Genomic DNA, 26,081 nt, shown 5'->3' on the forward strand with positions numbered 1-26,081 from the left:
CTTCTCTACTCTGCTCATCGCCATCCCACGCCACCCCCCACCTCCCCTCCGCTGGAGGCTCGCGGAACTGAAAACGAGCCGCCTTTTTACCTTTTAGGGGAGCACACACAGACAGTTTATTTGCCTATTGCTGGACCAAAGGCAAATACTAGTGCCAAATGTACCATAGGAAAACATATCGGCTCGTCTGCCCGCCCGCCCGCCTGCCTGTCTGTCTGCCAGCCAGCGGTTCGGGGAGCTGATCGACGGACGGACGGACGACAGGAGGACTCTGCGCTTCAGTTGGCGAGTCCCCAACAGGGCTGCTGCAGTTTGGATTTTCTGGTTAGTTAGTTAGTTATTCATCCGATCGCTCGGTCTGATGAGGAGTTAGTTTTGTTGGTTAGTTAGGGTTCCGGGGATTTTTTTTGTTTTGTTTTGTTTTTGCTTTTCTCCACTGCCTTTTTGTTTTGCTGTCCACGGTAGATTTTTTATCAATTTGTTCGGTGTAGCACACGGCTCAGTCTCCTTGTTCTTCACTGCTCTGCTTTGATTTGTTCTTTTCTGTTGTTCTGTTCTGTTCTGTTCTGTTCTGTTCTGTTCTTTTCTGTTCTGTTCTGTTTTGTTCTGTTCTGTTCTGTTTTGTTCTGTTCTGTTCTGTTCTATTCTGCTTGTTCTGCTTTGTTCTGTTCTGTTCTGATCTGTTCTCCTCTACTTTGTTCTGCTCTGTTCTTCTGTTCTGCTCTCTTCTGTTTTTCTGTTTTGTTCTGTTCTGCTCTTTTCTGTTCTGTTCTCTTCTGTGCTTTTCTGTTTTGTTCTACTCTACTCTGTTATTTTTTGTTTTATTCTGCTCTGTTCTGCTCTGCTCTGTTCTGTTCTGCAGGCATTATGGCCTCCTGTGTATAGAAATTGAAATCTTAAGACTTTCTGCCTTGTGTACATATATAGAGCTACAGCATTCTAGAGCTGCACTCTCCTTAGGGCCTGGACAGACGGCTCTCAAGGTTTATGATTATTATTATTGTTGATAAAAACATGTTCTTAATTCTCTCCTTCTATGAGCATACAGGGACAATTTCTCCAAATGGAAGACTTTTTTAAAAGATAGAGTATACCACCGACTTTTTTCTGTATAAAAGAAAACACATTTTTCATAGTCCATCACTGCTACCTGTGTTCTGTTTGAGAAAACTGTGTTTGCTTGCACAGCTGTGCTGACTTGAAAGAGCTAAAGCAATATTTTTGAGGTTCTGCCCATGGAGTATTTCAGCAGAACCAAACCTGTCCTGCAGTGCCATCTAGTGAGCAAGTCATGCTATTGTTTACACACACCGGCGCGCACGTGAACCCACCCACACACACACACAGGCAAATACGCACACACATAGACTCACAATTGTGCGAGTGCCCACACACACACACACACATACACACAGCCTCTCCAGCAGCCTCTCCACCTTTGCAACACCAGTGCATAGAAAAGCCCTAGCTATTTTCTAAACTCAGTTTATAATCCGAACATTATTATAGAACTATTCACTTTCACACACTGTAAAATGATTCATATAATTCCCATTATTTGTGCCATATTTTGAAGTTGTGACATCCTACTTTCTAGTGTTGTCACGACGAGGTCACATCCCTTTCTAGCTGTTTTGAGTTGTGCGATAAGGTCACAGCATGCTCTCATATCATCAGTCGATGTTTGTCCGCCAGTCGCCTCCTAGTGGCTCTAGACCTTCTAGAAGTCTCTGCTTTACTCTCTAGAAGACTCTGTATTATACCACTGAGTTGCAGTGAGACAGATGTTATATAGTTGGTGCCATATTGACCCCCCACCCCTCTCTAGGTGTATTTACACAGACCCAAACGATCAGAGCTTTAGAACTCTTTGTGGCTCAGATCTGATCTTCTCACAGCCAGGGCAGCAGCGTGGCTTAGTGTCCCTCAGCTGGCTGGCCTGGGTTCAAATCCCCGTGTCAGCAAGCATCCGCCCCGCTGAAGTGCCCTTGAGCAAGACACTGAATCCCTACCAGCTCCAGGGTCAATGATCTATAGCTGACCCTGACCTCTGACCTCCCTGTAAAGGGGGGAAAGAGAAAAGAGAATTTCCCTACAGGGATCAATAAAATGTCCCACGTCTAAACGGGTAAAACCATATGGAATCTGATTTTTTCCCTTTTTAGACAATCAGGAGAAGATCTGATCTGTGCCACAAAGGCTTTGGCTAAACTTGTCATTTCAGTGCAATACTTTACAACCCCAGGACATGTTAATTGACGCTCAGAAATTGATTTTGCTGCTGAATCTTCAAAATCAGATGTGGATGTAGTCAGGTTTGCATTGTGATTGGAATATGACGTTAAGGAGAGCGGGGGAAAGTAATGTGGACTCAGATGTAAATAAGTGAGACCACACGAGAGGCATAACGGGTATTTTCTGGCCAAAGGTGGAGGCACAGCGATGTGGTCTCATCCAATCCAATCTTGACGATCGGACGTCAAAAGTTGCACTGAAGTGACAAAAGTAACCGTAGCCAGAGGGTGAAAAGTTTCATTTTCTGTCCGTGTGTAAATGCAACACGTGTCCCGAAGACGTTCGCACGGCAGTGAGTTGTGTTCTGTTCTGTGTAACATCTGATGTTTCATCCAGAGCAAAACAACATCCTCCACTGTCCTTTTTGCTTTTACTTGACATGACAGTGTCACCCTGCGGCCATTTTGCGCCCTCCCTAATAAGCATTAGAGTTTAGTTATTTCAATAGGGGACACACAATGGCGCATAGCCCCGTGGTCGAGAGAGCCTGGGCTAGCTTAACCACAGATACCCACCCCAGCCCTATTTAGAGTTTGAAATATCAAAGATATTGTGACGAGAACAGAGAAAAAGGTTTGATAATATAATTATTTTTTACTAAATGTTTCAGGTAATTCTTTCTAAATATATTGATATACCTTAGCTTTGCTCAAAAATTGTGATATTTTATAAGGACACTTATAACAAAGTTATGGATCAAAGTACGCACAGTACGACTTGGAGACCTACACATGTACTATCCAAAACTGTATAAAATGTATTTCTACTGTAATTGTGAATTTGTGTTATACAAATATATATTATATATATATGTATATGACTATAAAAACAGTCATTTTCTATGTGTTTAAACTACATAAGGAGCTGAACAAATGCTGAGGACGGTGTCATTGTACATAGCTGTGAATGAAATCCAATTTAAAATGACTCATATTGATTGTGAATGTACTCATGCTTTCTGCAGTACCTACACCTACCCAACTTGAATGCTGCTTCTTCTGTTGTGTGACAAAAGTACTTTGACCTCCGAAGAGAGAGCCGCTGTTGAGTTATAAGTTGGACAGATTTTAGTGACGATTTAACAAAACTATTTATTTCTTTATTTATTTGCACATGCGAGTTGAAATCCTTCCAGTTTTAAGTTGAGTATTAATGCGGAGAAATGTAATTGCCGAAGTATATATAATATATATCATGTGTTTAGAATGCATTTTGCAGACGCTATCTGTACATACTATTTAAGATACAGTTTTTACAAAAAATAATATATGTATAAAATTGAAAAAATGCTGTGCAGCGATTATACTGGAGCCATTTTGGGCTTTGGGACGTACCATTTTTCAGTATATAAGAGGTGTTTTGAATAATGTACTAAAGTCTCTATTGTACAAATAATAAAAATGTCACTATTGGTAATCTGGGCTCCTTCTGGTGCACTGGGCTCTGTCTTCAGTAAGGGGGTCAGTCTCTCTCTCTGTCCTTTCTATTTCTCTTTCTATCAGTCTCACTGTGTGTTTCTCTATCTCTATGTAGATAGAAAGGAAGGAAGAAAGAAACCGAAAGGAAGGGTGGAAGAAAGTGACTAAGGAAGGATGGAAGAAAGTGACTAAGGAAGGAAGAGAGAGAGAGAAAAGGATGAAGCAAGGAAGTAAGGAAGAGAAAAAGGCAACGAAGGAAGGAAGAGAGAAAGGGACGGCTGAAGTATGGAAGGAAAAGCGTAAGGGATGAAGGAAAGGAGAGATGATAGAAGGAAGAGAGAAAGGGATTAAGGAAAGAAGAGAAAGGGAGGAAGGAGGAAAGGAGGAGAGAAATGAGGAAGAAAGGAAGTGAAATTTATACTTCAGATTATAGATAGATCAGATCACTCTCCAGTAAACCTGCTGATCTCTGGATTAAACAGACTAGAGGTCAGTTCATCATCTCAGCAGATGCTCCTTTGTCTCTCTGTCAATTAGTCTTACTGCCTGAATCTCTTTCATCCCTCCATCCATCTCATCTATCCATCTATCCTGGACACTCATCTGACCAGAGAGCTGAGGATCACAGAGGGACGGCTGGCTTTGTCCAGGGGCCTCAGAAATACAGACATGTGTCGAGGAAGAAAACCACGTCAACAGAGTTTTAGTAAAGTTTTAGTAATCATTACTATTTTGATAAGTATAATGCAAAAAAGCCTATTGGATTTTGCACACAGCACATGGCATTACAAAACTGCGTCCATCATTGATTGATGACAAATTGGGACATTTCCAGTATATTGAGCTGGAGCTCGTTCATGTGTGCACAAACTCCTGAACCATGGGTCATTTCCGTATGGAGAGCTCAGTTGGTGCAATGATGGAGATCCTTAGTGCATTCTACTAACCCGTCTGCCCTCCCTGACTACTGTGCTAAGGCTCTAAACATGTCTAAACATAGTCTGCCGATACAATCAAAACCTTTTTATCACTGGGATTAAATGGGAATGACATGAGAATTAGACTTAAATTCATGACTCATTAATAAAATGCACCCTAACTCTGCCCTACCCACTGCTATAAATCTGAATAACTATTACAAAACCCTATCTATCCATTTTTAGAAGAAAAAATAAAATATGACCTGAAGTTCATTATTCAATATAATACAGAGAGGAGTCAGTCTGTAAAAGTGCTAGTTATTTGTTAAGCAACAGCATGAGTTATCTAGTATCATTTAGCCATCACAACATGTTGAGTTACTGGGTGACTTGACCAACATTTATGACCAAAAGTATTGTCTCATCATACTTTTGTTCCTTCAGTCCACTATGTTATGACCAATCATGTTGTCCCTGTTTCCAGTTATCATACAGAAGGAAAAATTATGTCTACATTGCCTAAAAAGGCTGTGTGCAGGTATGTAGTGGAGGGTAAACCCAGCGAAACTCAGTTTACCCACCTTTTTATTTGTGGAATAGAGTTAACCCACTCACCTCAAGCTAACATAAATCTGTATGACCTACTGTCAATTCATGATATACTTTATAGCAAGGAGTATCAAACTGATGTGAGTTATGCAAGGATAGGGTCTTTTAAGGGAAAAGGAAGCATTACATAAAGCATACAGAAGCACATATACTTATCTGAAAATATACATTTTATTTGATTGTATTTCCTTTTATTTGCAAAACAGTGTTTAACCACCTTTTAGTATGAAGCTGAGGTGCTTTATATAAAGATATAATGTATTTTAAGGACAAAAAACATCAATTAAAACTTCTGAAAACCTTATTATATGCCACTGCATCACTGGTTGTGTGGGTATCATTATCTTAAACCGCCCTGTCTGCCTGGTACCATGCCCTGCTGTTCTCCTGGCATCAGGACCCTCAGAGGATCAACCCTGCTGACTGACCGTGGTGCAGGGGGACAATTAACAATGGAGGGTAATACCACACTCACACACACACACATATACATACACACTCTGACAGAAGCAGAGTAATGTCCTTTTGTTCTCCTTCCCCTCTCTCTCTCTCTCTTTCACACACAGGCTTGGTCACAAATGATACTTCTGTGCGCTGACTAACCAACCCACATACACAAGCATGCATAAATTCTGCCCACACACACCGAATTGCACATAATGCTGGCGTCTGTGTGTGTGTGTGTGTCAGTGAGTGTAGGCTATGTGTAAGAGATACAGAGAGAGTTTTTATATAGCCACCAAATCTGTCAATATGCTATTCTCTTTTGACTAGATCAATAACAATACCAGAGACCAAGTCCATGACCCGCATTCAGCTGCCGGCTGTGTGTGTGTGTGTGTGTGTGTGTGTAGGCAGACATATGTGGTCAGTGAACTGATGAAGTGTCCCTACAGTAGCTCTCCTGTCCACAGACAGACACACACAGACATACATTGTGTCAAACACACAGAACTGACGTGTGTCCTGCAGAAACTTTGCATTTCCACTTGTTTTGGACTAGTGTTTTTTTTTCTTAACTGTAACTGACAGCTGACGCTGTCTCCTATATGCAGAAAATGTTTCCTGAGTCTGAGACCAAGCTAAATCAACAATGCATTGCAAAATGTCCAAAACTACACTGGCACCAACGGGAAAATAAACCAGTTTTTCGCAATATCTGAAAAGTTGACTTCTTTGAGATAGGAGGTTTCCAAAAAAGATATTAAAGGAACACACCAAGTTTTAGGGAGACTGGCCTGTTGGCTCCAGTGCTCCATGCTAACACATTGGCATACAAAATGTTGAGTGAGAGTAGATTAGCATTATATAGATATATGATTTATAGATTCATACATTTTTTAAATGAAATATAATTTATGTAGCCAGGATTATTTTTGGAACCATTTCAGGTGAGCAACCACGTATTCATACACTGCTCAGTGATTTTTAGCTGAAAACAGTTTTTATATCATATACTTTGTATAAATACAAATCGCTGCTGCAAGTTCTCTTTTTCCTCACTATTGAGATAAAGCTAATTGCCTACTATCACTCAGCATAGTGTATGCTAAAGTGTTAGCATGGAGCACCAGAGTGAATGATCTACCAGGGACAGGCATGAGTGTGTTTGTGTAGTATGGTATATGATGTATGCAATCTAGTAAAATGATGTAAATTATGTAGTGTATGATAGTATGTATATGATGTAGTTAATGATGTATACGAAGTATGTAGCCTATATGACTTAGTATAGGATGTATATGTGTGCATGTAGTATGTATAAATGATGTAGTATGTATATGACATATAGGCTACTGTATATGATGCTGTGTAAAGCCCTTTGAGACATGCTTGTGATAAAGGGCTATATAAATAAACTAGACTAGACAAGACTAGACTAGACACATGGATGCTTTTGGTTCTCATCACTTAACAGCCAAGTAAACCAACAGGCTAATCCCCCCCAAAAACCTCAGTGTATTCCTTTAGGAAGTTGTTGCTTTGGGTAAAGTAGGCCCTAGTAGCTGTGTAGATGTGGATCCAGGCTGAAACAGGGATTGGCCTGGAACAGAGCGGGCTTTAATCTGCTGAACACAATATACTGTTTACCATGACAATACCTGCAGCTCACAACAACACAGGGATGGACTTGTAGGGACCTGACTGTGGTCAGGATTGAATCTGTGACATTTCAGCTGGATTCCCATACTGTGTTGCTGTTCCTCATTGTGGTTGTTGGTGTGTGTGTGTTGTGTGTGTGTGTGTGTGTGTGTGTGTGTGTGTGTGTGTGTAGGCACCATAGATAGACATACAGCTCCTGTGTGTTACATGGATCAAACCAACAACCTTCTGGCAAATCTGTTCACTCTTATTTGACCAGACCATTTTTATCCCAGTCCTATGTAGCTCAATAACCAGCCAAGTCGACTACTGTATGACAACATTACAGTAACAGCCTGAAACTGCAGTAGTAGTGGGGGAGGAGAGGGGGGTTGCACACATGAATACAAGTCTCAGGTAATGCGTCTCTGTAAGCTCACATCTATACTCTAATATTGAGGTTGAGTGGATTAGATGTAGATCCAGTGGAGACTCAGACAGGCTTGGAATAGACCAGGCTTTCATCCACTGAACACAATATACTGTTTAACATGACAATACCGGCAACACACACAAGCTGCTTAGCAAAGAGCCTCTCAAACCTGCTTTAATAGACACTGTTTTGAGGTGTGTGCATGCTTGTGTGCGTGTAGGTGTCTCTTAGGGACTATTCTGACGTGTGTGTGTGTGTGTGTGTGTGTGTGTGTGTGTGTGTGTGTGTGTGCGCGTCAGGTGCATGAGTGTGTCTCACAGGACTGGCTGCTAAGAACCGGTCTGACAGCGTTTTGAGCCAGTCAGCAGAATGAAGAAATAGTTCATAGAGAACTAGTTTTACAGAGAGAGAGAGAGAAAGAGGGAGAGAGAGTTAGTTATAGTAAACAACAATAGAGTGAGAGAGAGAGACAGAGGTAGAGGGAGAGAAAGAGGAGGAGGGAGAGAGAGAGAGAGAGAGAAAACAAGCTAGCACTGGGTACTAAGTCCATGCGCGCGGTGTCACATTTGACACCGTCTTTCCTCTGCTATAGTTTGAAGTTTGCAGGTTTTCAAACTTTTCGTAAAGTTTTCTTTTTAGTTTCAGAAGACGGGAGGGATATAGCCAGTTTAGTTGTCTGCTTGGTGTCCCAGTTTGGAGGCAGGCTGTCCCGGGACAGAAGCACACATCTGTAATAACAGACAGACTGTCACAGCGACACGGACACAAGCCTGTCTGTCACCATGCCTGTACGACAGAAAGGTAAAAAACTGGTTTGAGTTTCACGGTTTCTTTGTCATTCTCTCTTTATCTGTGTCTCTGTAGCATATTTGCCTTCATACTTTGTTTTGTTAAAGAAACAAAATCAGCTTTTACTACATTGAAAGTAGCGCTGTGTTGATGGTGGTGCTGACAATCCCCGGTACAGTACATGCTCCAATTTGGAGAGAATCATGCAAAACTCCATTAAAATGTCGCGATTTAATGCTCAATTGTACATTGGCAAACCTACACACCTCCTAGAACATGACTTAAGATCTTTTACGAATTGTTTAGATCTTCTGGTAAATTCTGCATACAGGTGACCCACCAAGCAGGACTTAATTCATAAAAATGTCAACTTTTACAACTGGTTCACACTGCTAGCTACCTCCCACTATTGTGTGTTTACAGTAAGTGGAAGAAGAGGAACAACGGGTGAATCAGTTTTAAGCGTTGAGATTATACTGAAATAATTACTGCTTTATGTATTGGATGCACGCCGAATTGAAGGGTGGCTTCGTTTGTTTTGTCTAAGGTCTTAGGCCATTTTGTACCAGGTGTGTTTTTAAGCAAATCACCATAAAATTGGCAGATTTTTTGAATGAAGCTTGGGGTGACCTTCTTTCCATACAAGAGAGAGCGGCATGTATCGGGGCTAGATGCTGACACAGTTCGTCGGTTTGTTGTTGGTCTCTGTCAGTGATGCTGCCTGCCAGTTTAATCAGCTGTTCAGAGCGCGCTGGAGCCTAGAAAACTAGTTCGTAGCCCGGCTCTGCACCATACAGCTATGATAATAACTTTGCAGCTGCCATTTTAACACCTAGTTTGACTATCTGGCTTGTAAGGTGCAGATAGTATAACATGTAGGTGCATTAATTCAATTCTCAACACTTACCAAACAGAGCTACAGTATTCACAGAGATACTATGAGTCCCTATAGGAATATTATAGTGATTTTTCATTAAGGCATTGTCAAACTACTTCAGTGACCAGATACATCAGCTCCACAGGAGAACAGTTATGGATGTAGTGGAGGATAAACCCACCTAGACTCACTTTCCTCACCTTTATAAAGCAAATAATTATGATTATAATAATAATAATAATTATTATTTATTTAATTGGAGTTCTGTTGGAAGCCCTTGTAAAATATCCAATAAACACCTTGCTTCTTTTATTTTTGTAATTGCCTTCACTTTTGAAATGAAACACAATTCTAACTCGAACACTGGAAACATTCACCAGCTGTGGGAGAGCAAACCGGTAAAGAAGCAATGAAGTGAAGTCTTTCAGAGATTCATTGAAGCCTCCAAGAGATGTAGGCTGTGCCAGATCTTGCCTGAAAGACATAATGCCTAGATTAGTCTGATTTAGCTGTAACAGAAAGTGAAAGTTTCACATGCATTCAAGAATGATTGGTTTCTATATGCATGATTGGGTTTAACCGATATATCGGTTTGCTGATATATCTGGCCAATATCAGCCTTTTAACGAAGGTTAGATATTGGATTTTGGATATTGGTTTGTCAATATTGTCTTGGGCCAATATAACAGAGGTAAGTTTATGATTATAGTGAACAGCTTCAGGGGTGGCAGACTGTAAAACCTGCACTGGAACCTGCCTCACCCTGCCTGAAGTAGCTGCTAACCCAGCTAAAAGAAATTCATTGGTCTGGCTTTCAGTTTTGTGGGCAAGCAGGGTTGTAAACTGTTTTTCCTAAGCCACCTTTCACTTATTCACTTCACTCATTTATTTAACCTTTATTTAACCAGGCAAGTCAATTAAAAACAAATTCTTATTTACAATGATGGCCTGACAAGAGGCAAAATTGGGGGAAAGGAAAAAACAACACCAAACACCACCTTGACTTCTTGCTGTTCTGTTATATTCTTGTTACTGTGTCATATGTAAATGTAGTTGTTGATTGTATTGTGTGTGTTGTGTCCAGATGCACAGCGGGCGCTGGGGCTGCTCCAACAGTACCGGGCCAAACTAGGCCAGAGAGAGCAGAACCAGAACAGGACCAAACAGGGCCGGGGAGAGGAGGACCACCAGCTGCAGCAGTCTCTGGACAGAGTCATCACTGTCTTCCAGAGCCAACTGTTCAACGCTCTGCTTGGTAAGAATATCTGTCTCTCACTCTGTCTGTCTCTTCATGTACTGACAGTCAGTCAGTGCCGCTAGTGTCTTCTAAACCCCATTTACACCTTGTGTTAAAATGCGATCGTGATGTTGATCGTGTTGCTCACAGTGTGAACGTGAGGAAGGCTGTGTGAAATGGCAGCCTACCTTCTGTGCTGGCGTTAAATACATTTTAAGTCAAGTTAAGCATAACTTTTGTTGCTGTATGTGCTTCCCCGTTTGAATGTCTTGCAGTAGGCCACATTTTAAATGATCAAAGATCAAGATATTAAAATCAGCAAAAAAAACGGCAAGGGAATTTCAGCTGAATCGATTTGCTTTTTTGGAATGACTGTTGGGAGTTTACATCGGCCCTGTGGGTGTGTATTGCAGAGCAGGGCCCCCTGCAGCTGAGGGCTATGTAAAGCTCTGCAGTGAAGTAAGTGACTAAATGTTGAACACAATCAATCATCATGATGGCAGAAACTAGGAAAATAAGGCTCAGGTTGAAAATAACTGGAATTATCCTTTAAAAAGAGGTGCTGCTTTGAATCTAAAGCATAATCGAGAGAAAGACACGGCACTCTCAGAACAATTGAGATCATCACTGACAAGACTGGCAGCTTCTACCGGCCTCTACACTGCATTTTATATTGTGTGCCACCAAGTCGGATTTGGTGAGAAATCTGCTGGGTTGCTTTATGGCACAAACAGTAGAGGCGCAAAGAAACAGGGCACAAACAGGAAGAGGGCGCTGTTACTGTCTTCCAGTAAAAAGTCATGACAGTGTTGGGTTCTGGGATGAATATGGCGTTTAAAACCCCAAAGGTCAGCTCTTTGTAGGAGGAAGGTATAGAGTTAGAAAAAATGTATGAATTCCCCTCAAGAGTTAACAGTCAGTCTGTGTCCAACTAGTTAGTTCTGCTTGTGGTATATTGTCGTTTATGGGATGGCAAACAGCCATCTGTGTGTGTGTGTGTGTGTGTGTGTGTGTGTGTGTGTGTGTGTGAGAGATTGTGTGTTTGTGTGTGTGTGTGTGTGTGTGTGTGTGTCTGTGAAGGTAAACAGGTTCTTAGTTCCTGATTCCACCTGCTTATCTGCCACGCCCACACCTTTAGATCTTTGCGCTCCTTACTCGGTTTTGTGTGTGTGTGTGTGTGTGTGTGTGTGTGTGTGTGTGTACGTACTGTTCATGACTGTTTTTTTGCTTCCTCCCTGTCTTGTACATGACTTTGAGTTTTAAGCTGACTAACTCAGGTGTTATACAGTGTTATTCTCTAGTGATGGACTTTTATGATACACACACACAAATATCTTGAAATTGTGTTTGTTTTTCTCTTAAATTTAGTAGAATATTTTTTGTCCATTTGTTGCTTTGTGATTTTTTTGTGATAAACAGTGCTTTATGAATAAATTGACCTATCCTGTTTGTTTATATGTGTGTGTTCCTGTAGCATGAGCACGTGCGTGTATGTGTGTGTGTGTGTGTGTGTGTTACTGTTTCTTTCTCTTCCTCTTTTTCCTCTCTTCCTGTGGTTAAAGCCGACTGAACTTGCCTGAGCTGGCAAATTAGGATTTCTCCAAATTTCCCAAGAATTTAAAAACTGTGAATCATCTGATCAGCTGATGACTCCACACCAGAGTTGCCCAAACCTTTTCATGTCAAGGACCTGCAAGTAGATAGGCATTATACCACTGGTTTATGGTTGTATTTATTTATGATTTAACTGTCTCTACTGTAGGTGGGAGGGTCAAGTGAAACCCTCTGATCAAAAGTCATCCTGATACATTCTATCACTGTGCTAATGTCTATGGAGGGAAATGACAGTGAAACTGAACTATTCCTCATGTAGCTGGGGAGCCTCAAAGGACCCCAGACCCCAGTTTGGGAACTAACGCCCTACACATTATGTGTACGTCGCTTTGGATAAAAGCGTCTGCCAAATGGGAAATTGTAATTGTAAATTGTACACAACTATGGGAGCAATGACCACATGCTACCACTAGAGGGCACCAGCAGACCAGCTCGGATTCTGGACTGTTTTTAGGGAACAGAGAGCACAATAGAACAGAATAGCATAGAATAGAATAGATTAAAGTAGAATACAATACAATACCAAACATAGCATAGCATAGAACAGAGTAGAATAGATGAAAGTAGAGTAGAATAGAACAGAACAGAGTCAAGTAGAGTAGGGAAGAATATATTTGGATAGAATAGAATAGAATAGAATAGAATAGAATAGAATAGAATAGAATACAGCAGAATTTGATATGATTGATTGAAGACAAGGTGCTGCATTGGGCAAGTGAAAGAGAGAGACAGGACTCAAGGCAGTGGGGATGACCTTCCACACACACACACACACACACACACACACACACACACACACACACACACACACACCTAGTCCAGGTTTATAGAGGTGATCATTTGTTATTCTGCTCCAGCCTCAGCCCCGTCGCTGTGCTGAGTCAGCTGTTTTGCTTCAGAGGTTCAGGAGAGAGAGAGAGAGAGAGAGAGAGAGAGAGACTGCTGTGTTTCCTTTGGTCTCTCTCCCAAACACACACTGCTTATCTCTGAACTAGGAAAGGCGACCTTTTCTGTGGCACGCTTCTTTTTGCTTTCATTTTCTAAAAGTATAGGGATTAGAAAGACAGCAGAGGTTTTCTATATGGAGAAGCCCTCTACCCTTGGTATGCTAATAGATTAATACATACTCCATCCTTTCATTCATTCATTAATTCATTCATTCATTCATTCATCCATCAACTCTTCATCCATCCATCATGTCTCTAATCTCTTCCTCCTCCTCTCCTCCCAGACATCCAGGAGTACTATGAATTGACGCTCCTGGAGGACAGCCAGCTTTCTGTGGAGGAGCCAGACGGTCCAGGGGAGCTCCCTGCCTCCTGTGGCCCACCAGCAGAGCTCTCAGCCCAGCCACAGCCCGCTGACGGCCCCCTTAGCCCCCAGGCCTCTGGAGGACCGGCCCAGCCCAAGTCCCCAGCCCCCGAACCCAAACCAGTCAAGTCCCCCGCCCCTCCTATCCCACCCGGATCCCCCAGTGCTAAGTCCCCTACCCCCACAACACCGTCCAATACACCTCAGTCGCAGCCAGCCAAAGTTAAGTATCGCGCCCCTCTTCCCCCCGTCCAACCTGGAGCCTCTAAATCGTCCACGGAGGGGACTTCCAAGCCCTCCTCCCCCTCCACCCCCACAGCAAACGGAGTGGAAACCCTCTTCGCCTCCTCATTGAATGGGCCGGGGCCGCGTGTTGCTTCCGCCGCCCGTGATGCTTCTCCTGGAGCCTCTGCTCCCTTGTGGACCGCAGCCAATCCCCAAAGCAGTCCTGCCTCCCTCAACCTCAGGACCGTCTCAGCCCTCGTCTCTAGCACCATCCAAGGCCTCATGTCTCCAACCAGTCCAGACAAACCCTCCCCCGCCAGCACCCCTCCTAGCACCAGCCCAGACAGAATCTCCAATTCTGCCAACATCTTCATGACTCACACCTCCAGCCAGGACCCAGGCCCAGGCAGAGTGACCCCCAGCCTCAGTCCAACTAGCCCCAACTCAGGAAAATTCACCTTTGGCAGCCGTAGCCCCACAGTAGCCCCAGGGCCGCCACCCAAAGCACCTCACCTGAGGTACGTCCAACAAGGCATTTTGCTCAGCCCATGTTTGGGTGCAAACTAGACTTTAAGTGGTAATCAGTGAATCCTGCTGCTGCTGGAAATATAAAAAGCATCACTTCCTGTGTGCCAGAGATATTTTCCCAGGAAAGACGTACCAGACACTGGGTGTTTAGAACAGCAAACCTAAAAAATATAATGAAATAGACATTTATTTATATGACAATGTCATGGATTATTACTTTAAACTGAAAAGGTAGTGCAAAGTGATGCACTGTTTTGGCTATTATGTGTCATGATCTGTATTGTGCAAATGTTTGGATGTCACACATGCTAATATTTAAAATACAACATTACATTTTGTTTGCTATTGCGAGGTCAGTTGTAGACATGTAGTATGGAATAACCCATCACAGTAGTATGGAATAATCCATCACAGTTGTTAAGCTGTGGTTTTGTGTGCCAAATAAGCAGCTTTCTGAGTTCACCTACACATGTCTGTATTCTCTGCCTTTAGTCCAACCAGCCCCGGGCCAGCCAAAGTCACCTCCACTAGCCCTACCCACGGTGCAGCTAGCCCCAGGACAGCCTCAGTCCCCCGGTCCAGCGCACTGACCCCCAACAACAAGGTAAGACATCGTTGGCCGTTGTTCTGTAAAGGGTACCTAAAGAAATCTGCAGAAATCTGTGTACAGCTGAATTAAAAATAGAATAAAACACATATTGCCCCCTATCAGAAGGCGGATTGATCAAATATCTCACTGCTGTTGGGTGACAACCTTGTAGTTCCAAAATGTCAGCTGTTCAGGAAATGAGAAAAATCTTTTTCCAGTTGAGGTGCATGTATTTTGAAAATTACAGAATATGTTTCTGGTTTCTTAGATCATGAAATGTATTCAGCACACACAGAGGCACATGAAAAAAGAAAAAGAAAACAGTTCAACGTTGTCACACGGTAGCAGCGATCTCTGTTTTATTTGTCAGTTGAGACTGCTTTTGGCCAGGAAGTTAGTTGACTGGGTTTTTCTTGTTTGAGGATGTGCTGTATTGCTGTAATGTGCTGTAATGCTGTATTCCCTTAAAGCAGTGACACACAGAGCAAGATGCCTGAGGAATTACCTCAGCTTTGCTGCTTAAATTAACTTGCTGTTAATTATCTCCTTGTGTCTCAGTTTTGTTGCTTGTTGCTAGAAGTGTTGTTCAACTATGTTGCTCAAAAACATTGCCTAGCACATCACCACCCTTACATGGAAGTGGTTTTGATATGGGGAAAACATGTTTATATCAGTGACAATCTGTCTCCTGAATCAGTATATCTAATATTGCTGGTGGCTGTAGAGAGCAGAATGATCTAGATGGACAGGCCTGGCTGTTTGAACATTGGCTTACATTGCATTACATAATATGACAAGGGAAATCAATTCAGTTTAGTGAAGTTTTTTTTCCATTAGACTCAGCAGAATGAGCTGGGCGGTGGGCTCGTTCAGCTGGTTTTGTCTATTGATCTTGTTAAAATGGCTGAAATGCTTTCATGTGGTTTGGGCTGTTTGACCACTGGCTTACATTACACTGTTGTTGTTTTGATCTGGTGCTGGTTGTACATACCTCTGGGAATTACGCCCATAATAGCTTACTTTGCTTTATACTGAAGTTTTGATATGGTGCATGCACTACATTTGTAGTGTACCACCCAAAGTCTGTCAGAAAACTTGAATGTTCTTGCTAGCTCCTGGTACTTTAATGTGATTTTCATGGTTGGTTCCTTGTCCTGAATCTAAGAATCAGGAGAAACTGGGAATGCGCAATTTCGTTCTCATTCATGACAAACTGAAACAACATGAAGTGCAGTAATGACAGAATGAAGTGTCAAGTGTCCAAAGTGTAAATCAAATCAAACTGATTTAAATAGTATTTTAAATCACACATTTTACATGTTGCATGTTGCATGTCCATTTGTGAAAAAAAAAAGTTAATGCATTGGGTTACTAGTCTTACAGTGGTTGCCGGGGAAATTGAGGTCTGTGAAATAATGGCGGGGATGAAGCTTGTTCAATAGCACGACCCAGTGCAGACTGACAGCGGTTAGTTTTCTGTTGGCAGTAGAGAGATGAGTGTCAGGAGACAACCAACGATGACTGCAGGGCCAAGGGAGGGTGGAGCAGCATAGAAGTAGAGCAGGACAGGACCAGCAACAAACTGCGTGTGTGTGTGTGTGTGTGTGTGTGTTTGGTGGGGTGTAGGCAGGAGACATGGGTTGGAGGCATTCTTAGTTCGAGTCAAACTCACAGCTTTGTTTCCCCCTCCAAGCTTTCCTATCGCTCCCCACTGTCTAAAAAGCAGAGATACCACATATAATGTAATGTTTAAACTCCTATATGAATTGGAGTGATGTTGTGTATCCTGAAAAAGCCTGACGTCCTGAGTGAGTGAAATCCCATCTCTGTGTGAGGCTTCAGGGTGCATATGGAGCTCTAACTTAGCCAAGGCCCACAGTCCCAAGTTAAAAGTAGAGCATCCATCGCTATACTGCTGTTACTGTTCACTCACTCTAACCCCCCATACTCCAGCCAAACAGAGAGAGACTGACCTGATAAAGCAGAAGAGTGGAGTGTGTGGTGTGTGCGTGTGTATGTATGTACAGTATGTGTGTGTGTGTGTGCTTATTCTGCGTGTGTTTCGTATGTCTGCATGAGTGTTTGTCTGTGCATGCATGTGAATGCGTTTCTGCTCCTGCATATTCGCATCTCTATGATTCTGTTTATGTGTGTGTATCTGTGCATATTCTGAGCCATGCAGTTTGAGGTCAGAAGGCAGCTACCAGCTGCCATAAAGCGAAGACAACAGCTGGAAAATGAGAGGCGAAGGGGGGCAAACCAGGACAGCTGCCATATTTCAGAATTGGTCTCTATTTTAGCGGAGGAGTCCACTCTGGCTGGTCTGATGCAGGACAGGTGGAGGGGACATGAGAAAGGGAGGAAGAAGGGAGGAGAGAGAGATTGAGGGATGAAGGACGAGGAGGAGGAGACAGACGGACAGACGGTACTAGAAGGATGTCACCGACAGCAACGAGCGGCTGAGCGGTGGAGCGGGAAAGTTCCGGCTGGGAAATGTTGCGGTGAAAGTTTCCGGTCGGACCGGTGAGGATGGACTGCATCTGTATCCTCACTACCAAGGTGAGACAGACCACAGCAGAGCAGAGCGGAAGAGAAGAGATCAGAACAAAGCAGAACAGAGCAGAACACAGCAGAGCAGAACCGAACAGAGCAGAACACGGCAGAGCAGAACAGAGCAGAAGAGAACAGAATAAAGCAGAACAGAGCAGAACAGAAGAGAACAGATGAGAACAGAGCAGAAGAGAACAGAATAAAGCAGAACAGAGCAGAACAGAAGAGAACAGATGAGAACAGAGCAGAAGAGAACAGAAGAGAACAGAACAGAGGAGCCAAATAGAGCAGAACCAAACAGAACAGAAGAGAACAGAACAGAGGAGAGGAGAACAGATGAGAAGAGAACAGAATGGACAACCAGCCTCAGTTAAAATTTTCTAAGAAGTAAATTCAAAGGTTGTGCAGTCAAAGTGTCCCTCATGAGGGCATTGATTCATTCCAATTGTTTCCTTTCAGATCTTTGGTTTAACTTGTCAGTGTGTGCTAAGCTTTGAATGTGCTATTAATGGCCAGATGTCCTCACATTTAGGAGAGTGATGAGTTTGATTAAACCTCTTCAGTGTAGCTTGTGATACAGACAGCATGTTTTTTTAATGGAAAAGGGAATGAGACCCGCAATCCTGGGGGCACCTTTGACACGTCCCCCGTGTAACTGACGGACCATATTAAATTGGGATACAGATGGCTAACATACTGCACGCTTTGCTGTAGTTTGTGAATGAACAGACTATAAGCCGATAGCTTATAGGAACAGGCAGCCCGGTTAGGCTGTGTGCTGGTGAAGCTGCTCTAGTGGGAATGCTGGGCTGTAGCTCAGCTGTTGGTCGGGCGACATGTGACACCCGGAGAGACAGAAAACTGGGTTGATAGGACACACACTTCAAAGGACTAGCTGGCTGGCTGGCTGACTGGCTGCCTGGGTAGTTAGCTGGCTGATTCACTGGGTGACTGACTGGCTGGCTGACTGGTCTCATGGCAGGAATGAATACTTTAACAGGCTGGCAGAATTATATGTACATACTATATATGTGTACATACACAAACTCATTGCCCATTTAAAGAGCAGCGGAACTGAACCAGTACACTGGCAGAGCTGCTATTTAGAAATCAACAAAAATCTTTACAAAGATCAAGACTACTGTACCTAATGAAACTAATAATTAATGCTGTGTGTGTGTGTGTGTGTGTGAGAGAGAGAGAGAGAGAGAGAGAGAGACTTGCCTTTGCATTCACCTATAGCTTACAGACTCTGTTTTACCATACTGCAGACTCTTTGCCAATGAGTATAATTTGGATAAAGCTTGGGTAACAGTAATATATATTTAGATATTTTTTACTGATCTCTGGAAGTAAATTCTCTTTTCTCTTGCCCTCCTCCACAGGGAGGTCAGAGGTCAGGGTCAGATACAGAGCAGTAGGGATTCAGTGTTCACTTCAGCAGGGTAGATCCTTGCTAACATGGGGGCTTATTCCGGGTCCTCTGGTTGAAAGACAGACTCTCTAACCACTATAGGCCATCCTGCTGCCCCAGTAGATAGAAATAATGACAACAGCCAATTCAGGAGCTAGCTTTTGAGGAATTAGCTCAATTAGGAGCATGGCCTTCTGTCATGCTGGCAGACACAGGACTTGTGGGTTTAAGACTGGATAGAGAATCGCCCTGACAGGAAGCATTAGTCCTTGCTAGCATGAATAACTTTTATCATCTAGCTGGAACTTCTGGCCAAAATTTCAGAGCAAGATCTCATTGTTGCCAGGAAGCCTTACAAATAGGCTAGGTTGTCGTTTATGATGAAGGGATCTGGTGAATGAGAGGAAGTGTGGGAGGGACGAGACACACACACACACACACACACACACACACACACACACACACAGAGATTAAAATTAGAATCAGACAGAGAGAAGGGCAGAGAGGCCAACAGACTCTACAGGGATTCGGTCTTGCAGCTAACTGGTTAATCTGGTTCATCTCATTAAGATAATGGATTAATAAACAGAGGGTATTCCCTGAGCTCATGGCTGCTAGATCACTGCTGGAGTATGGTTTGACACTTCCCCTCTCGCCCCGCTTGACTCTTTTGTTCTTCCCATCTCTCACTCTGACCCGCTTTACATGCATTCTGGGTGCTTGATTAATAGTTCATTATGATTAATTGTCATGCTCATCAAAAAACCGAGCCATAATCTACAAGTTGCACATGAATTGAAAGTCACAAAACAGTGTAATCAGATTAAGAACAGGGGTGCAGGTTTTGCTTAACAAACATGTGACAGCTCTTTTATGTTTTATGGAAAACTGGTGTTCCAATTATTTTGGCGAGTGAGTGTGGATTTCCCTTTCTATCTGTCTGTATTCTTTGCTCTATCTCTGTCCAATCCTCTTTTTCCTCTCCCCTCTATGACCTACCCTGCCTTAAATCCTACTGTGTGTGATTGTGGTCTCACTGAGTCTCGCTGGCCTCCCGTGCTCCAAGAGAGCAAGAGTCTCTCCTAAGAGGCTTACCTTAGGCTGCTAATAGACTTTACAGAGGTGGAGCTATTTTAGGACGGACAAAGAGAGAGAGAGAGAAAGGAAAAAACAAGAGAAAGCGACAGGGAGATAGAGAAAGAGATTGAGTTCCTGGTGTCTTTACTACATCCTTCCATCAATCCATCCTTCTGTCCAACTGATGTAACCATGAGGAGGGGACACGACTGGACAAATTAATCAGAGGAGAGGAGAGGAGAGGAGGACAGGAGGACAGGTAGCCTACATAGAGTCACAGAAAACATTCATAGGACTATCGAGCCAAGGGTTCCGCCTCTGCAGCATTACCAACACAGTGATGTAGGACCGCCGTCACAGCTTAGCGCTGCCTTCAAAAGAGCCTCGGTGAAGCTGCCACATTCTCTCAGCTCTGTAGGATCTACATCGGTCTAAGTTAGATCTGTAGGCGTAAGGATAGCCCCACCTGCGGTAGGGCTAACACCTACTGGCCCAGCACTAGGGCTGCAAGTGAAGATGGAGCATCGCAACTCTGCAGCCTCACACAATGTAACGTATCTCCACTTGTTGTCCTTCCAGTGCATCTTCTGTCTCTCTGTCTGCCTGTCTCTCTCTTTCTTCTTCCCCACCTGTCTGTTGTTGTGTGCATGCTAACTCACTACAACTAACCCTAACCCTAGACCACTGACTGAATGAAACACACACGTGTTTCATTCAGTCAGTGGTCTAGGGTTAGGGTTAGTTGTAGTTGTATTGAGGTTAGAGAGTTGCAAGGGCGGTTGAAGTTAAACCAACTTCATTAACAACTGACCAGCAAACTCTTTACCTGTTTATGTATGCATGAGTGTAAAACACCATGCAATTTGGTAAATTTTTTTGCTGTCTGTGTGTTTTGTTTTGCATGTACAATTTCTGCATGTGCATTTCTTGTACTTGCACATGATTAAAATGTGTGTTAGTGTGTGCAAATGTGTTCAGTAAATCTTTTGTAGATACATTTTTTAAGCTACAGCACTGGTCTTTTTAATCTTTTCTGTCTATTCCTTTTTTATATTAGACAGATATGTGTCTATTTACATACTGTATCTTGTGCCTACTGTACATATACATATACATGTCATAAGTCACATGTCATGTATATATGTATGTGTATGTGTGTATGTAGAGTTCATTTTTTAGGAAACGTAAAACCATAATAATACATAATATACATAATAATACAGGATTAGCTAATATCAGACAATTTTCAATACCTGTCTTTGGAGGTTGGCACCCATATACATTAGTGTTGGGTGCCCTTGCTCATGGGCACTTCAGCAGGTCTGGGTGATGTTGGAACTGGGGATCAAACCTATAACCCTTTGACTGCTAGGTGGCCTCCCTAATCAACATATTATTCTATTTTTTTCTTATTATTTTTATTGTTCGAATCCCCGGACCAGCTCGAAAAAACTGGGTGAGGTAGGTGAATGAGTTGAACTCTTCCTCACTCATTTTGCTTTTCAACAACTGTTGTTACATACTCTTTCATTGTGCTTACTTGAAAACCAAGTAAAGTTACACTGTTAAACTCAATGACTCCTGGGGGCCTTGCACCCAGGTTTGGGAACCAGTGAGCTTGCTAGCTGTGTGCTCTCCACTTGTCCAGCCAGCTGTGTGTTGCCCTGGTAGCTTTTCAGCATTCACTTTCATTAAGCAGTCTACTGTCCTGGTCGGCTAGCTAGCAGGCTACCTAGCCTGTTAGCACTGAATTGTTCAGCCCATTCCATGCCTGTGTACCGAAGGAGCAGCAGCTAATCCCATTAGGCAGATGACTAATCTCTGTGGAGCTACACACACACACACACGCACACACACAAATTTATACACTCATGCACAGACAAAGAGGCAGTCAATTGAGTTCATTTCAGTTCAGTTCAGTCTTATAATGCCAGAGGTCAGTTGATTTTCCAGGCAGGGGAAATTAAACAGCTTAGACAGTCATGGCTGTATGACCCCATGACCCTTGGCTGGCAGAATGGTCTGGAGAGTAGACCAGAGCCATCCTGCATTTGTATCCGGAAAAGATGAAAGATCAGTTTGTCTGGTCTTGTGTACATGCATCCCTTTTTCTCTGCTGTAGTGGCCCATAGGGTTGCCAGTAGCATAAAGTAGTTCATGCTGCAGTCCTGGTAAAGATAAAGCTTTATTGAGATTGGGATTGGGGAAGAAGTTTCCTAATGATAATATTTGGCATCAAGTGATTGGCTCACTGTTTTCAGACTCAGTGTGTTCACGTCCCAGCAGTATTTCATACTGTACATACTACAACTGTACATACTGCAATTAATGGTTATTTTTCATCAATTAATCATGTAATTTAAACAAATCATTTACAATAAACCAAAAACATTTGCAATTACATAGTTTATTAATGGACATTTTCAAGTGGAATACGGCATCAAAACCAAACTATAGTCCAGACCCAAATAAGATACTGTGTTATTGCTTTGTTACATTTGTACGTATTTATGTTACATTCCAGCATATAGACCTACCCAGCTAGCACAAAGAGCAGATATAGGGCGAACTGGTAAACACAAGGCAACTGCTTAAGAATTTGCGCGCCTGGAAAACCTGAATGACTTTTTCACTCAACAGCGATTTGGTCATTAATAAAGTAGTACTTGCCAAGATTTCATTGTAGTATGAAAGCAGACAAGCACATTCTAGTTTGAATAACCCTTGCCATGCTACTGCACTGACATGGACATCTAATAGTGCAACTGGGATTTTTTCTGTTCAGCTGTCAGTGCTTGGCAGTCACTGCTGTGGTGTGTTGTTGCAACTTTGCAAAAACTAAGCACCATATTATTGGGTTTCTGTTTGTAGTATTCACAGACTTTTGGCGATCTGGGTTTTTCTGAGTTTTTGGGATTCTCAGATGTACACTCTTTGTTTGCTGCAGCCATGTTCACAACAAAATGGCACGTTGACATACAAAGCAATGAATTTACACAGTCAGCATAATCAATGAAATCAACAAAACACTGCAGCCCTGTGTCATAGTTACTGCATCCCATGAACAGTAACTTGAATAATCCCTTATGCACGTTGAGAGTATGTTGGCTAGGTGCTGCTGTGTCTGTGTCCTGCCACAGAGTGGTGCTGTGTGTCTGACAAACACAACAGCACTGTTAGGCCCTCAAGTCATTGCTGTTCTGCAGAAACTTCACACCTCCACGTTTTCTATTTTATTATACAGATAGCCGACATTGTCCCTGGGATCAACCATCAGCGATGCATTGTAAAATTCCCCAAAATCCATCAATGGGAAAAATCACGAGCATTCTCCTGAAAAGTAGATATTTCTATATGTGAGGTTTCTGCAGGTCTAGTGTGTCCCCATAGAGAGAGAGAGGGAGATATATACAGAGAAAGAAAGAGAGAGTAGAATCACTCGTGTGTAAACTGAACACACAGCTGGTGAAAGCCGATCATGTGACCATTTACAATGTTGATGTATGGAGTCTTTTATGATTGGTTACTGTCTACAGTGGAGAATCCATTGGCTGGTAGGGTGTGTATGAGGTCACCACATACACACACAGAGCACAGTTATTTCTGTGCCGACTGACCTACTAATGTTAACATGTAGTCCATGCCTGCTAGGCTCATGAGCCAGCATCCTCCTCTCTCTCTCTCTCTCTCTCTCTGTCTCTCTCTCTCTCTCTCTCTCTCTCTCCCTCTCTCTCTCCCATTCACCTCCCCTTCTTTCTTTCTTTCTTTTGTTCTTTCTTTCTTTCTTTCTTTCTTTCCTCCAGTAATTTAGTGTGTGATGCTGGTAATGTGACATTGGATGCTATCTTTACACACATTATATTTTCTGAGCCATATGAGCCAGATTGCCTCTGGCTATCCCAGATGTATGAATGTGTGTGTGTGTGTGTGTGTGTGTGTGTGCGTGTGTGTGGGGTAATTAATGCGTGGGCAGTATATGTTTCTATCTGTGTGTTTGCGAATGCATTCATGTGCATGTATTTGTGTGTGTATGTGTCTGTGCGTGTGCGTGTGTGTGTGTGCTATCAGCAGGGTCTCCATCTGTTCCTTGCCAAACATAGAAAGACTCATAGAGCTGGTCTCAGGACAGTTAGCTTGTCACCCAGGCTACCAGCTTGACTATACACTCTTCACTTTTCAAAACACTGGCTCTGGACCCAAAGCTGACTCCCACAAACATGAAAATGACTCCCTAAATTAATCTGGAGGAATTGAATCCAAAGCTGTATGTTGCTAAAGTCCCTGAAAGAAATACAAGAAACAAAAACGATCTCAGAGAGGTCATAGTAGTAGTAATCGTAGTAGTAGTGGTAGTAGTAGTAGTAGTAATCGTAACGTTTTCATATAAATAAATGTTTATTTTGCTGCTCTCCATCACTGATTAATATAACACAAGAGTGATTCAACCTATATCCAGTTCATGAAAGCTTTTGCATTTGCTGATCTAAACATCCAGTGTCTGGTTGGTCTTTCCTGGGAAAAATCCTCTGCTACACAGGAAGTGATACGTTTCACATTACCAGTTTGTTTGTAATAAATAGAATAACTAGACAGTTCTATTATTGTATGGATCTACTGGCAATATGTTGCTGTTGTCTTCACTCCAATGTGATCTAGGCTGATTAAACCACCATCAGCTAGTAGTTAGTAGCCTCCTCTAACAAGGTAGGTGTTGCCTGCACAATAGCCTGTTAAATCAATTTCTGATCATGAGAAAATAATATTTTGAAAATATGAAGATGAATCAGTCCCATCTCTATCAAGAAACCAGGCTGTATAGCATTAGTACTGAATATGTGCACTCTGTGAGTTTGTGCGTAAGCAAAGGTTTTTTAGGAATAAGTCTTGACCCTGCTCAGAATAACCTTTTTTTATTGCATTATTTATATGACTTGTCTACCTGCATCAACCCCTGGAGTTGATTGGCTCCTCCAGGCTGGTATCTGCATCTTCCATCTTTTTTTTATTTTATTTTTTTATTTGAGCAGAGTTGGAAAAGTTTCTAAATAGAATCCATTACTGATTATTGATTACTTGCTTCAAGTTGTAATCAGACTCAGAGACTTAATTTGCTGGATTACTCCACCTCAGTAATGTTATGGGATTACTTGGGAGACCTCTGTAGCATGTCAGCCTCTCTCTCTCTCTCTCTCTCTCTCTCTCTGCATCTTTCCGGTCTCTCCCTGTATTCCGTATTTCCCTGTCAGCGACCTCAAATTCACCCTCTGTTTACTCATTTCCTTCCCTCCGACCCTCTTTCCTCTATCTCATTCTCTGTTTTTCTCCCTCTCTCTCTCTCTCTCTCTTATTCTTTCTCTCTGTCTCTCCCTCTCTCCCATGCTGTGTTGTTTGTTTTCAAGTCTCCTTTGAGGTGAGAAGAGGGCGACAACCACAGAGAGACTACTGTGTGTGTGTGTGTGGGTGGCTCTGTGTGTGTGTGTGTGTGTGTGTGTGTGCTTGTGTGCCTGCTGGTCCAGATGGTCCAGCCGTCAGCATCAAGAGCCTCGGTCAAAGAGTGTTCTTTGACTTCTCTTCCTCTTTCCTCTCCTCTTTACTCCTTATGTCCTCCTCCTCTCCTCTCCTCTCCTCTCCTCAAACTCCTTCCCTACTTGTAGATTCCCATCCAAACCATGTATTTTTGCTGGTCCATCGTGATTATAGTTATGTTGACGTAAATATTTGGTTGTCTTCACTGTCAAGACTGTATGGAGGGGTATGAAGTGATGCTTTGGCGTTGCTAGTAAGTTAGCTGTGCCCCACAAGCCCCCAGAGAATAACTATAGACACATAATGGCTTATCCGGGAACTTGCATAGTACAGCTAGTTTACCAGCAATGGAACCAGTCTCTTTTACTGCCTTTTACCATGAGGCAGTTTCACACATTGGCTGCCCCAAATGACAGCAAGAGGCAACTGTTTGATTTTTCAGGACTGCAACACTCATTTAACAAATCATTTAACGCTATATCAGTAAACTACATGTCTTCTTCTCAGTGTGTGGTGGGATGGAGGAGGTGAAGAGGTTCAGCTGTCGTTGGTGCGTCCAGCTTTCTCTGGACGGAGCGCTCACTCAC

At 42.7% G+C, this 26,081-nt stretch overlaps 1 protein-coding gene across 2 annotated transcripts in view; it reads left to right on the forward strand.

The window, feature by feature from the left end:
• The first annotated feature begins 8,300 nt into the window (after window positions 1-8,300).
• LOC139923730 (disks large homolog 4-like) overlaps window positions 8,301-26,081 on the forward strand; it is a 108,126-nt gene continuing 90,345 nt past the window's right edge. For both annotated transcript variants that reach the window (XM_078285449.1, XM_078285450.1), the window contains exons 1-4: window positions 8,301-8,558; window positions 10,508-10,678; window positions 13,506-14,328; window positions 14,831-14,942. In XM_078285449.1, the coding sequence (XP_078141575.1) occupies window positions 8,540-8,558; window positions 10,508-10,678; window positions 13,506-14,328; window positions 14,831-14,942 (1,125 nt within the window). In that variant the 5' untranslated portion in view covers window positions 8,301-8,539. The remainder of the gene's footprint in view (window positions 8,559-10,507; window positions 10,679-13,505; window positions 14,329-14,830; window positions 14,943-26,081) is intronic.

This window comes from Centroberyx gerrardi, chromosome 9 (assembly GCF_048128805.1).
Source record: "Centroberyx gerrardi isolate f3 chromosome 9, fCenGer3.hap1.cur.20231027, whole genome shotgun sequence".
Taxonomy (NCBI): Eukaryota; Metazoa; Chordata; class Actinopteri; order Beryciformes; family Berycidae; genus Centroberyx; species Centroberyx gerrardi.